The following is a 14,917-nucleotide window of genomic DNA, read 5'->3' as shown; positions in this document are numbered from 1 at the left end:
GGATCCAGACTATAAGCCGCATCACTGCCAAAATCTAATCACTTGGTCCTTGTGTTGTTTCTGACCTTCCCTGAAAATTTCATCCAAATGCATTAGTCTGTTTTTGAGTAATGTTACTAACAGACAGACAGACAAAAACACGCTGATCGTCACATAAGTCTGCCGTTCATATAGCGAAGTAATAATAATAAACTTTATTTCTATAACACCTTTCAAAACGGGTTACAAAGTGCTTCACCAAAGCATTAAAATACACAAACTGAAGAAATAAAACATCAGTAAAAACATTGCAAATCTTAAAAAGACCAATAACCCAGCACAAAAAATTTTTAAAGAAAATTGCTTGTCCGTATAGATGTTTAAAAAAAAATCTGTGGATCTGGAGCTAGATTTATATCAAAAGCTCGACATGTTGTTGAAAAAAAGCAGGATATGTAGCCACAGCTAAAGTGTGCACTCTGCAGTGCTTTAGGCCAATGGGTTTCTGTGTACATTTTTATTACCTCCACATTATCTCAGTCTGCCTTACATAACACAGTGCTATCATGTAAATAAACCAGTAGCAGCTGCAGCGGCATATTACTGCTTTCTCATTTTTGAGGTCATGTTAACTATTCCAGCCACAAACTATTTTTAGCTCTGGAAAGGAGGAAATGCATTTTTCATCCTTCTATTTATTTTTTATCACTGCCTTGTGTGCGACAGTGAAGAGCAATGGGCATGCATACAAAAGAAAGTTCACAGCTGTAGTTTTTCTCCCTGTAGATGAATTTGCACAATTATGCTTATTATGGAAAAGAATCACTCAACACATCTTGCATGTTGCTGCAGTAAAAATCAAACTCCAGTGGGTTTTGAAAGCATGAATAATTATATGGTATAGTAAATTTGGGCAACATTTTTGTTTTAAATATGTATTCTTAACTAAGTGAACTTTGCAGCAGTTCAACTTCTTTTAGTATGAAGTATCCAGTAAAACTTGCCATATATCTTCCAAAGTGGCTCATTGTTGTGGTAATGGCGTGCATGACTTTCTGTCTACAAAGACATTTGGGTTGGCTTCAGTAACGGTAACAGCTGTCACATTGTTCAGTTAGAAACGAATTTGCTCCTTTTTCTTTTTTTAACTCACTGTCTTTTTTTGTTTTTCTTTAGTGAGTCAACCTCAGGACAGACAGACTACGATCCATCCAGGCCGAACTACCATCCTGTGGACCACGCATGTTGGAAGCAGGGCCAGAAGTAAGTCTCGTGTACTCGTCCTCACTGTACTCCCTCATCTCATCCATCTAATTTAAAAACCTCAGCCCAAGGCCTCAGAGCTGCCTTTTAAAATGTCTTTAATATAAAAACCTCTCTGCACATAACCACCAAATCCCATCTCTTGGACTTTAAAGAGTAAAGAAGGAAAAAAACACAAGGAGGGGGAATGTATGCATGGTGATCGACTGTTCTCAGCAGAAGTTTTAAGAACGTCACATGATTCAGTTTGTATCTAGTTTTCAGACAGCTCTTTGAGGAGTATGTAATTGTCTCAATCTTCGGTACGTTTCTTGATCCAAATAGGTAATTTTGTTTAAAGTTGAAGAATTTGAACTTCTAAGCAACAAGGCTATACAGCCATTGTTTAACTCAGGCATTCACACATTTCTTATCTTTTCCTCTGAATTTTACTGGCATGAAGTTAAGTTTTTTTTTCTCTTGTGGAGGAGAATTTGATCCTCAAGTCAATACAAAAATGACATTCTGCCTCTGTGCTGTTGACTTACTCATATGAGACGTCCTGTGATTGATTATTATGGATTATGCTGTGCTGGGTAATTGTAAAGCTTTGGATTCTGATGTGACATGAGCTATAGTTGAACGTCAGCTCGTCTTATTCTCTGCTGATATTTGCTTTCAACTCCCACTTATGCATGTCAAAGACAAAGCTAATCAAACCACGGAACAGGCGAGATTGGAGATGCAAGTTCTTCACCCAGCAGTGATGACAGTCATTGTAATAGTTTATTTTGTGGGTCGATCTTAAGTTAACACCAGCCAGTGTTTTTTCTTCCTGTGCACCTCTCTGAGTTATAGATGAGGAAACTTTCCAGACCGGGAGAGTGCTCTCACTAAGTAATGGAAAATCATTGAAAAATCATGGAATTTTACATCAAGGCCACAGTGCAAGCCATCCTGCTTATACAAGCTTAGACTGGGTCAATTGCTATATAGTGTACAGTAATGTTTATTGATTGCTTTAAGCTGCTTTGAATATCGTATAGGTGGAGTTTACTGCTTTCATTGATTTATTTTTGACATTGAATAAACATTGTAGCTCTCAGACTTTCTCCTTTGCAAACAGAAACCATTTGAGATTCTTTTTTAAAAGTTGATATGTTGATAGTGATTTATTTCCAAGTCTGTGCTCTTCAGAATATTTAAAAAGCATTTAATTCCCATGGCTCACAAAATCTGTCTCGAAAAGCACACTTTTTGCCTTTTTATTATCCCACCATATGGAGCATAACAGATTTGTTATTCTCGTGTCAAAGGACACTCTTTTCCTAACATGGCAGCTCTGACCTTTGTCGTCTCTTGCTGTTGCTTTCATGTCGTTTTGATCAAATCAAAGCTTATTGTACTGTTGCACTAATTGCTCGCTGCTTTGAACAGCTGAGTCAGCTAAACGCTGTGAATGTAAAAATCTGTCAGCGTTGATTCTTCGGCTGCTAACTACATGCTCATCACTCTCCAGAGTGCCATACTTGGCGGTGGCTCGCACCTTTGAGAAGATTGAAGAGGACTCTGGCAGGTAAGAGCTCCATATGGAGGAAAAAGTTGTTCTTTTTCTATATCCTAGAATGAGGTAAACGGCATTAGGGAGAAAGCGGTCTCGACTTATTCAAAGGACATACACATACCAAAGCATTTTTACTAAATTACCACTCGGGCTACCTGCTGTGAATTTCTGGAATAAAATTAGAGAAGTGTGTTCCAGCCAGGGAAAGTGAGGAAATTGGATTAACTTTATGGGTAAAGCAGGGAACATGAAGAAATTTTACAAATAGGTCACCTTCTAGTAATGCATAACATTTTGTTCCTGGCTTTTATGCTCTGCAACTCTTTAGTAAACCATGATGATGACTTCTTTTGCAGCTCTTGAGTTAAAAATGACTAGAAAGCAAATAGAAATACAGTTTTAGTGGGGGAAAGTCATGGGATTCTTAGCTTGAGGAAATCAGATCATGATTTTTAAATAATATTTTGTAACCCATATTTTGTCTCTTGCTGCCAAATTGCAAACATCTTTACAGACTTTCTTTTTATCTTTTAAGTATATTGAATGACAAATACACCGACAATGAGCTATTATTATCTGGGCCTGATGTATAGTGTGTCATAAATGAACTGTTCATCTGCCTCCCCAGCTCTCATTTATGATTAAAACCCCCAGACAAATCTCATTTCCCATCTCTCAGTATTTACAGGATGTCCTGAAAATTCGTTTTACTCTTTAACTCTTCCATGTCTCAAAGCAATCGTGTTGTCGTTTCCTAGGCTGAGAAACATCGAGACGCTGTCGAACCTGCTCCGCTCCGTGCTGCTGCTCTCTCCAGGTAAATGCTGTTTTATCTCTCCTATAATGCATGCTGATGTAGCTACACAGGCAGCTGGCTGCCAGCCATTCTATCAAGGAGATGATGATGAAGCCAGGTTGCACATAAAAGTGGGAAGACAAGTCTGTTCATTGATGTGTGTTTTTGTTGGTGGGTGTATGAGCGTGTACCTGTGGGGATTACAATGATGTTTGTGTTGATGTGTAGTTGTTGTTCATGCCTGTGTGTCCGAGCCGCTGTGTTATTGTCTTTATTTCTGATTACTGTCAGTGAGTGTGTTTGTATGTTCATGACTGTGAGTGTGCCTGTGTTTTCAGTTCGTGAAGTTTTAGAGTGTGTTTGTGTGTGAGGCCCATGTTTATCAGGACTCCAGTCTAACTTTTCCACTGATGCTCCCAATTTTCTCGGTCGTTCACACCAGCAAACGATTTGGTCGTTTTCATTCATTCATCCATTCATTCAATTCATCCAGAATCGCAACAACTATTAATCCAACTTGTATCTAAAAATTTAAACATTATCTACATGCTGCTTAATCCTCATTTGGGTCATGGGGGCCTGGAATCTATCCCAGCTGACTTAGGGTGAAGGCAGGGGACACCCAGGTCACCAGTCTATCACAGGGCTACATATACAGACAAACAATCACACTCACGTTCACAACTACAGACAATTTAGAGTTACCAGTTAACCTCAGCTTGTTTTTGGACTGTGGGAAGAAGCCGGAGAACCTGGAGAAAACCCTCACATGTACAGGGAGAACATGCAAACTCCATGCAGAAAGATCCCGTGAAGGCAGGAAGTCTGGGACGCGAACCGGGGACCTTCTAGCAGCAAGGCAAAAGTGCTAACCACCAAGCCACAGTGCAGCCCCAAACTGAAACTTAGTATTTGAAAAATATTTTAATCTGAAAATATACTAATTTTATCACTAGCCTCTTCCTGGAGGCTGTCTGATATGACTTCTATACACTGGTCACAGACTAAACTCTCCACTTATCAATGGACGCTACAATTTTCTGATGTTCCCGAAACACCTCACATACAGTACAAGCAAAGGTACACACGAGCCAGGTGGCTGCAGTTCAGTCAGACAGGTGTGTGACCAATAATCAGTTGGAAAACAGAATTAGAAGCTTTATTTTCATTATTCTGTGGTGCAACACAGCAGTACAAAGTTATGTTTAAGGCACTCCTTGAGTAAAACGTGTGCAAAACATAAGTCTAGTTCACTAACAGTCAATAGAAAGCTTAATAAATATGGAAAGGGCATTTAAAACAAGCTATCTTCTCAGCACCAAGCCACTGGGTCCATGCACTCTGCCATCTTGAATACTCAAATAAGACGTTCTAATGTCAGATTTACCAAAAACTAAGTGATTATATCTACATTGGCTGTTTTCTATCTTTGGAATGTACATTTTAAATCTCAGTACTGCAATTAATCATGTTCCCCTAACTGTGGGATGACAAAGTCATAATCACTGTTAATTTTTGTTTAAGTTTTCAGCCCTAGTGCTGCATTAGTCATCGTGATTGAATACAGTAGGACACATTTTTGTCTTCACTGGGTCAGTCGAACTCTCTCTCCTCATTTAGTTTTTTAAATAATCAGCAGCAGACACTTCATCTTTGGAATAAGGTAACAGCTGAATGGATTGTTTCACACATTGGGCAGGAAGACACCAACCTATCCAGTGAAGAAGAAAATGTCCTACTTTCAACCACAATGACTAACATAGTAGTAAGAGCTTCTCCAAAACTGCATAATGATTGTCATACACTCGTACAAATGCAACCATGTGACATTTTAAAAAGTGGTTTCAATCTGGAGTCCTGCTTTTTTTAGTGTGCTTTTGTGTGTTTGGTGGTGTCTGACAGTGTTGTTCTGTTAGTGCGACTGTCTCAGAGTGTGTACTATGAATGTGTCTGTTTTTATTTCTTTGTCTGTACTCTCTTTGTAGGCTTGTCTGTTTGAATGTGCTTATATACTCTAAATAAAAACACGCCTTTTTGTGTGTTTGTTGTTTTTCCTAGATGATCTGCTGTGCTGTGTGTATCTGTGTTTGAACCAACTGGGTCCTGCCTACCTGGGGATGGAGCTGGGCGTTGGGGAGACGGTGCTGATGAAAGCTGTTGCTCAAGCAACTGGTAACAGACACACAAGCACATGCATGTGACCACTGTGTTGCACCTAAACACTTATTTGTGCATTCCCAGCCTAACTGCTAATGCTGCCCTTCTCCGCTCATCAGCCGACGAGGCGGCTGCTATTTACCATCTTGCTCTTGTTTCCAGGGCGACAATTGGACAAAATTAAAGCAGAAGCACAGGAGAAAGGAGATTTGGGCCTGGTGGCCGAGAGTTCCCGTAGCAACCAGCGCATGATGTTCCAGCCGGCCAGTCTGACAGCAGGGGGCGTGTTCAGGAAATTGAAGGAAATTGCCAGCATGAGTGGTAACTCGGTGAGCCACAGAATAACATTTTCATTAGAGGAAAGTAGTCTCGAGAAAATATTTTTTTCACTCTATTTGCCTCTCAGTATTGAGGTCAGGGAGGGAAAAGAATGGAAATGTTAATGTGATTGTGTATTGAACAAGAAATTATTAGTTTATGTCCCCACTTCAAAGGGACCAGGGTTAATTTTTCAGCTTGTGAATAAGTTGTTACCTGGCTGGAATCTCTTGTGCAATTAGTTCCTTTTCCCTCCCTGTTGCTGCTGGATCTTTTTTTTTCTTCTTTTTATTGAACATGGAATTTGTACTCGTTGGTGACCTCAGTCTTTTTGCATTCTGTCTCTCCTCGCTCCTCTTCTGTGAATCTCAATTTCCTCCCGCCCGCCTCAGGCCATGAATAAGAAAATCGACATCATCAAAGGCCTCTTTGTGGCATGCCGCTTTTCAGAGGCCCGCTACATTGTCAGGTAAAATAAGACTCTCACACACATACACAGACAGGCTCGACTGCTTGTGCTACCAAAGGCTTGCATGCCCGTAGACACACAGATATTCCAGCAACTTCACAAGTCCTAGTGTGTATGTTTAAGCGTGTAGCTCTTGTCATGGGTAGCAGGTGCAAATGGGCGTCAACACTGACTGCTGTTGATCTTGTGTTTGTGATGGACAGGTCTCTGGCTGGGAAGCTGAGGATTGGACTTGCTGAGCAGAGTGTCCTCTCTGCACTGAGCCAAGCTGTCTGTCTCACCCCTCCTGGACAAGGTAATTTTAAAGAACAGGCTCCATCTTAAAACAGCAGTCAGTCGCCTGTATGTGCATAAAGATAGTTTTTGTTTCCTGTAATTATTCCTACTGTTCACACTAGCTATTAACCCTCAGAAACACACGCAGTTGGTGGACACTTTTTTTGCTCCTGTCACATTTTGCTCACAGCGGGCTAATTTTTTACTGCAATAATAAAGTCCTGCACCTCTATGGAAACAGAACAGTCATGGCCAGAAGGAGAGAGAACTCAAGAATATCTTTTGTGCAGAATAGCAATAAGTTATAACATGAAGAAATAAAATAAAAAAAAAACAAAAGGTTGAATTTCTTTAACTGCTTAATTTACAAAAAAATAGATCTGGTATCAACATGTTCAATTCAATTCAATTCAATTTTATTTATATAGCGCCAATTACAGTCAAATTGTCTCGAGACGCTTTACAGAACCCATATGCCTGATCCCCAGAGCAAGCCAAAAGGCGACAGTGGCAAGGAAAACACCCTTTTAACAGGGAAAAAAACCTCGAGCAGAACCCGGCTCTAATGTGGGGGGACCCATCTGCCTGCTGGCCGGACGGGTTGAGAGGGACAGAAGAGGTAGAGAGGTAGAGATAGAGGGGTAGAGATAGAGATAGAGGGATACAGATAGAGGGGTAGAGATAGAGAGGTGGGGGGGTGGGACACAAGGACCATAAAACACAGCCACACATCTGAAGCATCCAGCATCCAGCTCTGGGACCAGGGACACTCGGAGAAAGGACACAGAAAGAAACAGAGTGAGTGTAATGCAATAATGGTATATATAGTAAATACATAGGTAGTTAGAGAAGGGCTCAGTGCATCCAGAGAGGTTCCCCAGCAGCCTAGGCCTATAGCAGCATAACTAGGGGCAAACTAAAGGGACGTCAAGAGGGGAAGTCAATTGTGCAAATGAAAACACCAGCTCACCCCGTCAGGGTCCCCCAGTCAGTCCTAATTATAAGCTTTGTCGAAAAGGAAGGTTTTAAGCCTGGTCTTAAAAATAGAGAGGGTGTCCGCCTCCCGAACCCAAACTGGGAGCTGGTTCCACAGGAGAGGTGCCTGATAACTGAAGGCTCTGCCTCCCATTCTACTTTTAGAGATTCTAGGAACAACAAGTAAGCCTGCAGTCTGAGAGCGAAGAGTTCTGCTAGGGTAATATGGTACTATCAGGTCTTTAAGATATGACGGAGACTGGTTGTTAAGAGCTTTATATGTCAGAAGAAGGATTTTGAATTCTATTCTAGATTTAACAGGGAGCCAATGAAGAGAAACCAATATAGGAGAAATATGATCTCTCTTGCTAACTCCCGTCAGTACTCTGGCTGCAGCGTACGCACTTCTTCCAGTTGTCCACAGCTTGTATCCATTCTGGTGATTGTACATACAACAGATATTTTACTACTTACATTTTTAGTTAATTTCCAGAATACTCCTTTCCGCATTGTGTAAACACAGCCTGCAGTTAATTTTTTTGTCAGGTGACTTTTGTCTACAGCTGAATCAATAAGGCTTTCCCAGCTGTGTTGAGAAGCGCAGAATTTTTTTGGTTTGTGACAGAATCTGATTAGAGCGAACTGTGTATTTTTGGGGAAATTTTAAATCAGACATGTAGCATAAAGAGATTTTGATAAAATGTCACAATTTTAAGCTCATGTTTGATTCAGTTTATTGACAGAACGTTACGTCACAGGTGGTTAGTCAAGAACCACTGGAAAGTTGAAAATTGCTGACAATTCTTTCAGTTTTTACAGTTTTTGCCTCTGATAAATAGTGTAATTCGGATTATTTATTATTATTATTATTATTATTATTATTATTATTTTTTTTTTTTTTTTTTTTTTTTTTTTTTTTTTTTAATAATAACATTTTTTGGGAAACACAATGTGCCTTTCAAATATGTGGGTGGATTTCAAAGAGTTTAAAGAATCCCTACCCAGCCAAATCTTCAGTTTTGTCAATCTAGTCAGAAGTTAATAAGAATATTCAACAATTTTCCAGCAGCACTTTGTGTTCAGACCCGCCACCACAGTTTAGTGAACTTGATTTGTCGACTGTATACGCTGCAGCAACAGCGATTGTGTAAGATGACTGTATGTCCTGGTTCACAGTCTGTCAGATTGTACTATATCAGTTAGAGGCCTGTCACATTGCACAATAAATTCCTGGTGAATTGTAGCAAACGGAGAAAAAAAAGCACATGAGCAGAAGCACATCATCAGCTCATGTCATCCATCTGTGCCTCTCTTGCATTAAAACAAAAAACAGGCTTTAGCTGTAGTGCTGGCACTTCTCTGTATCGATAAACCTTTGGTTGTGGTGAGGGAAAAGTGTGTGTTTCTTTATTTAGTCAAAATGGGACTCAAAAATTGTGTGGTGTGTTTTGTGTCATTTCAAACTGTATGCTGAATATTTTGTAGACGGTTCTACCAGCAGTCGATTGTGAATTTTTTGCATTTGGTTGGAAATGATGACATTACTGTGGTCTCACACAGCCTAAAATCACAGCATGAATGTAGATTAATGCAGATTCTTACATTATCTTCAGATGAACATATACCTGAATTTTATATAGTTTCCCACGATGAAGCTTGCATGCTTTTAATGGTTGAAATAATAAAGCTCTTGGTGATGTAATGCCATTATACTGTTGAATAAATTAAAAAAATTAAATAAAAATCCCAACAGGGAGGTCACACTGAGGGAGGTACAGTGTCACAGCAAGTATTTATGTTTTATTTATAGATTACATGTGAAGTAAGTGTTAATTATTCTGTGCACTTACTAGAACCGTCACAACACATAGTTAAGGTGTAAAGGAACCCTATATACGACCACATACGTGTCCCTGCAGAGGATGTTTAAACTGCTCTCCTGTCATATGTAATTTGACGTCTGAGACATTTTCTCACCAGTATGTTTCTGAATTCATCAGTTTTAAGGAGGAAGTTTTGACAGCATGTCTCTCGCCACCTGCTTTCAGTGCTGATCCGACCTGCTCTCACTGACACCTCAGACTGCAAATTAATCGAATTCAATCCTGACTTATTAATATGCGTAGTCTTAGTCACGACTGGAGGTGTGCTTTAATAAGAGTCAATTAGACCAGCGGCTTGGTGGGGAAATTTGCATTGATCTGTGGTCTGGTCTGGAAATGTTTTTTTCTTAACATTTTTATTAATTTTTTAACCATTATTTAATCAGGGGGGTCAACTAAGAGCACATTCTTTGTTGAGCTGAAGTGGATCATTGCAGTAAATAATTAATCGCGATAAATTATTATTCAGCCATTTTAAATGTTATTGTTAATGCTAAACTGAAAAACAATGATTAGTTTAGTCTTTTGTCTTTATATTATCTGAACCGTTTGGAGCACAGTGGGACTGAAATTACATTTCCAGCTCAAGTTAAGTGTTCATTGTTAAAAAACACACACTGAAGTGCAGCTATACACAAGTAATTGCCCTGCTGTAAGTCTGGTGTATTTCCTGTACTTTGAAGTGCTTCTGAACTTTCATCTAACAAGTCTTTGGTCATACAAATGTTCAAACACTTACACAGATCTGTTTGAAATGCCTTTTTTCCCCCCTCCTTCCTTATAGGTTTCCCTCCCGCTGTTATCGACGCAGGGAAGGGGATGAGTGCTGAGAGCAGGCGGGCCTGGATCGAAGAGAAGAGTCTCATTCTCAAACAAACTTACTGGTAAGTGAAGCCTAAACAAACCCCCTCATTTCACTTTGCAGCCTCTGCTCGGTGCCACCACAATGCCTCATCCCCCCCTTAAGTCTTGTCCCTCATCCTCTCTCACTCGTTCTGCCCACTTTCTGTTTAGAAGATATTGATTTCTTCTTTTTTTTTTCTTCCCTAACACTCTTGTCTCGTCCCGGCCAGCGAGATGCCCAATTTCGACGTCCTTATCCCCGTTCTTCTGAAAGAAGGCATAGACCAGCTGCCCTGTCACTGCAAGCTCACTCCAGGTAAGCAGCCAATTGAGAGGCAGAAGGATTATTAGATCCGAGACCGTGATTGGTTTGTGTTTATTGATCCATTCAGTGGAGGTGAGTCAGTTATTTTAGTTGACTCATTTATCACAGGAAGATGAAAGATGGCGCTAAACTAAGGATTAGCTCCCAATTATACTGTTGTCAGGCTATTTGTGATAAGCAGCCTTGGCACTAAGTTAGGAAATTAATACCAGCTACCATCTGAACGGTACTAAATTGGGAAAGTCAGTTGGCCGTTGTTGGTCAGTAAGACAAATCTAGCAGCTATTTTGGCATGTAATCAATCGGCATTCAGACGTGGCTGTTCTGTTCTGAAATGTGAGACAGTTAACGGAGTGAATGAATTATGTTTTGTTTTTTTTTTGGATAGGACCAGCTGATTTGGACAAAACGCGTTATAGTCCTCTCAAATCCTTGTTCTTAAAAGCTGCATTTGTTGGTATATTTCATTTGATCACTCCTTTGCTGCTTTTGAACTTTGCAGCGCCGCCCAGGGGGATGTGAGTCAGAGAACTGTAATATTAGGGCCAAATGAGAATATAAACAAACTAATTTCAACTGTGGTTTTGTCACAAGAAACAGTTGTGGGTGTGATGCTGATGTGTCATGTGGGATTGTGTCATTGAAGCTAATTTCACAGCTTCTGGGTTGTTTTTTTTTTTTCCCCCGCAAACGGATACGAGATCTGCCTCGTAACCCTGAAGTCTGTAAGCACCAACCCCATGACGCTCTTCTCCGCTTCACACGCCACCAGAAAAAGTGGCAAATAAAGAAAACTTCTCCTGGGCTAACTCGCAATTACTTCCTCGCCTATTTATAATTCATGAAAAATACGTGACAGTATTATTTATTTCTTTGTGTGTTTGTTTTTTCGGTGTCCTGCTGTGTTTTTTTTTTACCCGTCTCCCTCCACCTTCTTCTTCTTTCAGGCGTACCGCTGAGACCCATGTTGGCTCACCCCACCAAGGGGGTTGGCGAGGTGATGAAGAAGTTCGATGAGGCGGCGTTCACCTGCGAGTACAAATACGACGGCGAGCGTGCACAGGTGCATGTTTACGTGTGTGCACGTGGATGGCATTGTGACAGGGTGCAACTGTTTGTTTTTCTCGCGCTTGGCGCCGAACATATGCCTTCTGAATTTTGCATGCATATACCTTTCGGCTGTGTTCTTTGACTATGAGGTATTGCCGTTGTGTGACTCTCACCGTGTGTGTGTGTGGCTGTGCCTATTCTTTTAAGATAAACAGTAGTGCTGCTTTTACTCTGGGCCTGTGGGCAGAGCAAGCTACTTCTTCTGCCACTGTGGCCCTGAGAGAAGGGGGGAGGAGAAAGAAGTAGGGGTGGGAGAGGTGAGGAAAAGAGGCTGTAGACGGATAAGGCAAGACACATCAGAGGGGGAGAGGGAAGACACAACAGGAGACAGCAGTGGGGATGAAGAAATTTCAAGAGAGAGACATAAAGAGACACGGCAACAAAGAGATTGTAATGTAAACCCCTCCAGCTGTATTGTTAATTTTGGACAGTCATGCCAATAAGGTGCCTTTGAACTGAGTTGAATTGAGAAGAAGGGAAAGGAGAAACAGAAACAGACACAGGAAAGAGGCAGAGCAAAGTCAGTCCTATGACGTCCTCCTCTTCTGTCTCTCTTTCTGTCTCTGGGGCCTCACTGCAGTGGACTTTACCTCAAACCACCAGCAGAGGGACTCATGATACACTAGTCACTTTAACACACCCCTTCTGTGTGTGTGTGCGTGCGTGCGTGCGTGCGTGTGTGTGCGCGCGCGCGCACATGCGAGTGTGTGTTTGGATTTTGTGAATAGCCACAAGAATGTCTGCCTGTGTGGCAGCTGATGAATCAGACTTGTTGTGTGGGTATTTATGTCTATTTTATGAGTTTATTTATCTGAGACAGTGATAATTGATGAAGAGAGAAGCTGTAAATGAGCAAAATAATTTGTTGTCCCAGACCGAATGTTAAAAATGCGTCCTGAAAATAGAATAAAGCAGCATGCAGTGGGGCACAATAACTGAAAACTAGATATTCTGCCACTGTAAAAAGACATGGTAGTCAATTACAGTCTGAACCCCAAGCAGTTTTTGAGCATTTTTTGCTTCTGTCACATTTTCATGCACTGTGAGCTCATTTTTCACTGCAATATAAAGAGCACAACCATGATTAGAAGTAGAGAACTTCAAAATACCTTTTTATTGTGCCCGTAGGTGTTACCAATACAGTAAAAATGGTGACTACCTATTTTAGATATTTTACTACTCACATTTTAGATTTGTATCCATACTATCTCCCATCTATTCTGTGTATGAACAGCCTTCAACTCAGCCGAAGATTACATGAATTTTTGTGAAGTCACCGTATGTTGCATTTGTATTGGTCATGGCTTTTCAGTTGTGTAGAGGAATGCAGAATTTTTAGTTTTAGTTTTTACAGAATCTCGTTAGAGGAAAGAGTTTATTTTTGCTATTTTCTCTAAATGAGACATGTAGGATAATATTATTTCTCTGAACTATCACATTAAACTTCTATATAGTTACAGAAAGTCACAGATGGCTAGTTCAAACAATCTGAAAGTTCAAAATCCATCGATTCTCTCCCTTTTTACAGTTTCTGGCTTTGACAAATGACAACATGCCTTTCAAACCCACCAGCAGGTTATGGGATTCAGAGGATTATAAACAGAAAATAAAATGCAAGGAGATTAATGGATGACAAGACAGACTAAAAGAAGTCAAGAAAGATGACAACTAGTATCCTAATGTTCATGCATCTGGGCAATCTGTTTATTGAGCTCTCAACACCCACCTCATACTTCTCTAATGCCCATAATCCAGATTTGTTTCATATGGGTTTATAGTCTTCACAGCACATGTTATCTAAGTCTGTCCAATATGAACAAAAATATAAATGAAAACTGAATGGATATGTTGGTTAGATGGATTGCAAACATATAAGAGGAATTCGAATCTAGTAACACGACCTCCACACACGCATCTGGAAAGAGGACAGCTCGCCAGACAAAAACACTGAAGGGTAACAGTCATGCAGAAGAGGGGAGAGAAGGAGCGATAGCAGCTTGATAATGGGCTGACCCAACAGAGTGTCAATTGCTTGTTTTATCCCCAGTATTATGTCAAGCGGGAGCTGACACAGAAACTGGGACGCCTCTCAACATCACACGAAAAAGAATGACAGAACTGTTCGCACTCTCTCACCTACATTGACAACTTCTATTTGCAAAACTGAAATTACTGTGTAGATGGCTGGATTAATTAGATAGGAATGTATCTGTTCAACAGACACCACAAACACGTTTTGTTTAGGTACAGTTTAAGGCTTTGGGAAATTGACATTATGAAAAAATTGTGATTTTTCACTCTGGCATTTTGTTGACCCAACAATTAATCAATTAATCTAGAAAATGATTAGTTGTTAATTGCAGCCTTTGCATGCTAATCACCCACACACTGAGAAGAACAACCTTCAACACTGAGTGACCATAAATATTTGCAGCTTCTTTTCCCTTTAGAAATTCATGTTTGCACACAAAAACAATCCTGGATGCTGTGAGTGCAGAATGGCAAAGACTGTACTGATTAAGCATACGCATCATGGAAGTCATGACAGAAGACAAGCAGTAACTAGCTGGCATCCAACCTGTACACTGATATCGCCATCAGCCACAGCACGATTGCAGGACTCTATAATCATATAGCTTTATACTATGGCTTATTCAAAAAACGAAATTGTATGAAGTATAATTTGGCAGCAGTTATAACTTTTTATTTGATAAATTATGCTTCCAATCTGACACAGTGACCATTTTCAAAGACAAAAATGTGTGTAGTCTCTTCTTGGCATGGGGTGGACTGGTAATGAATTCCACCTACACATATATGTCCTGTGGTTAGTTGTCAACAACAATAGCTGTGGTTCTTTCTTCGAGACAATACATGCATCCTTCACACCACACGTCCATCTATCAGACTTAATAGTAAAATCAACCAGCTTAAGCAGATTTTTAAACCAAGCCGTTTTGTTTCGTGTTTATTTATTGTC

General features: G+C 40.3%; 1 protein-coding gene across 1 annotated transcript in view; it reads left to right on the top strand.

Annotated features, from left to right (window-relative positions):
* lig1 (ligase I, DNA, ATP-dependent) overlaps positions 1-14,917 on the top strand; it is an 80,122-nt gene that overhangs the window by 20,228 nt on the left and 44,977 nt on the right. Inside the window, exons 8-17 of the mRNA XM_023279319.3 lie at positions 1,156-1,242; positions 2,741-2,797; positions 3,544-3,602; positions 5,640-5,753; positions 5,901-6,067; positions 6,449-6,525; positions 6,729-6,820; positions 10,444-10,543; positions 10,733-10,818; positions 11,775-11,890. Coding sequence (XP_023135087.2) covers positions 1,156-1,242; positions 2,741-2,797; positions 3,544-3,602; positions 5,640-5,753; positions 5,901-6,067; positions 6,449-6,525; positions 6,729-6,820; positions 10,444-10,543; positions 10,733-10,818; positions 11,775-11,890 — 955 coding nt within the window. The remainder of the gene's footprint in view (positions 1-1,155; positions 1,243-2,740; positions 2,798-3,543; positions 3,603-5,639; positions 5,754-5,900; positions 6,068-6,448; positions 6,526-6,728; positions 6,821-10,443; positions 10,544-10,732; positions 10,819-11,774; positions 11,891-14,917) is intronic.

The sequence above is a fragment of the Amphiprion ocellaris genome, chromosome 10, assembly GCF_022539595.1.
Source record: "Amphiprion ocellaris isolate individual 3 ecotype Okinawa chromosome 10, ASM2253959v1, whole genome shotgun sequence".
Lineage (NCBI taxonomy): Eukaryota > Metazoa > Chordata > Actinopteri > Pomacentridae > Amphiprion > Amphiprion ocellaris.
This window is presented reverse-complemented; position numbering and strand designations above follow the sequence as displayed.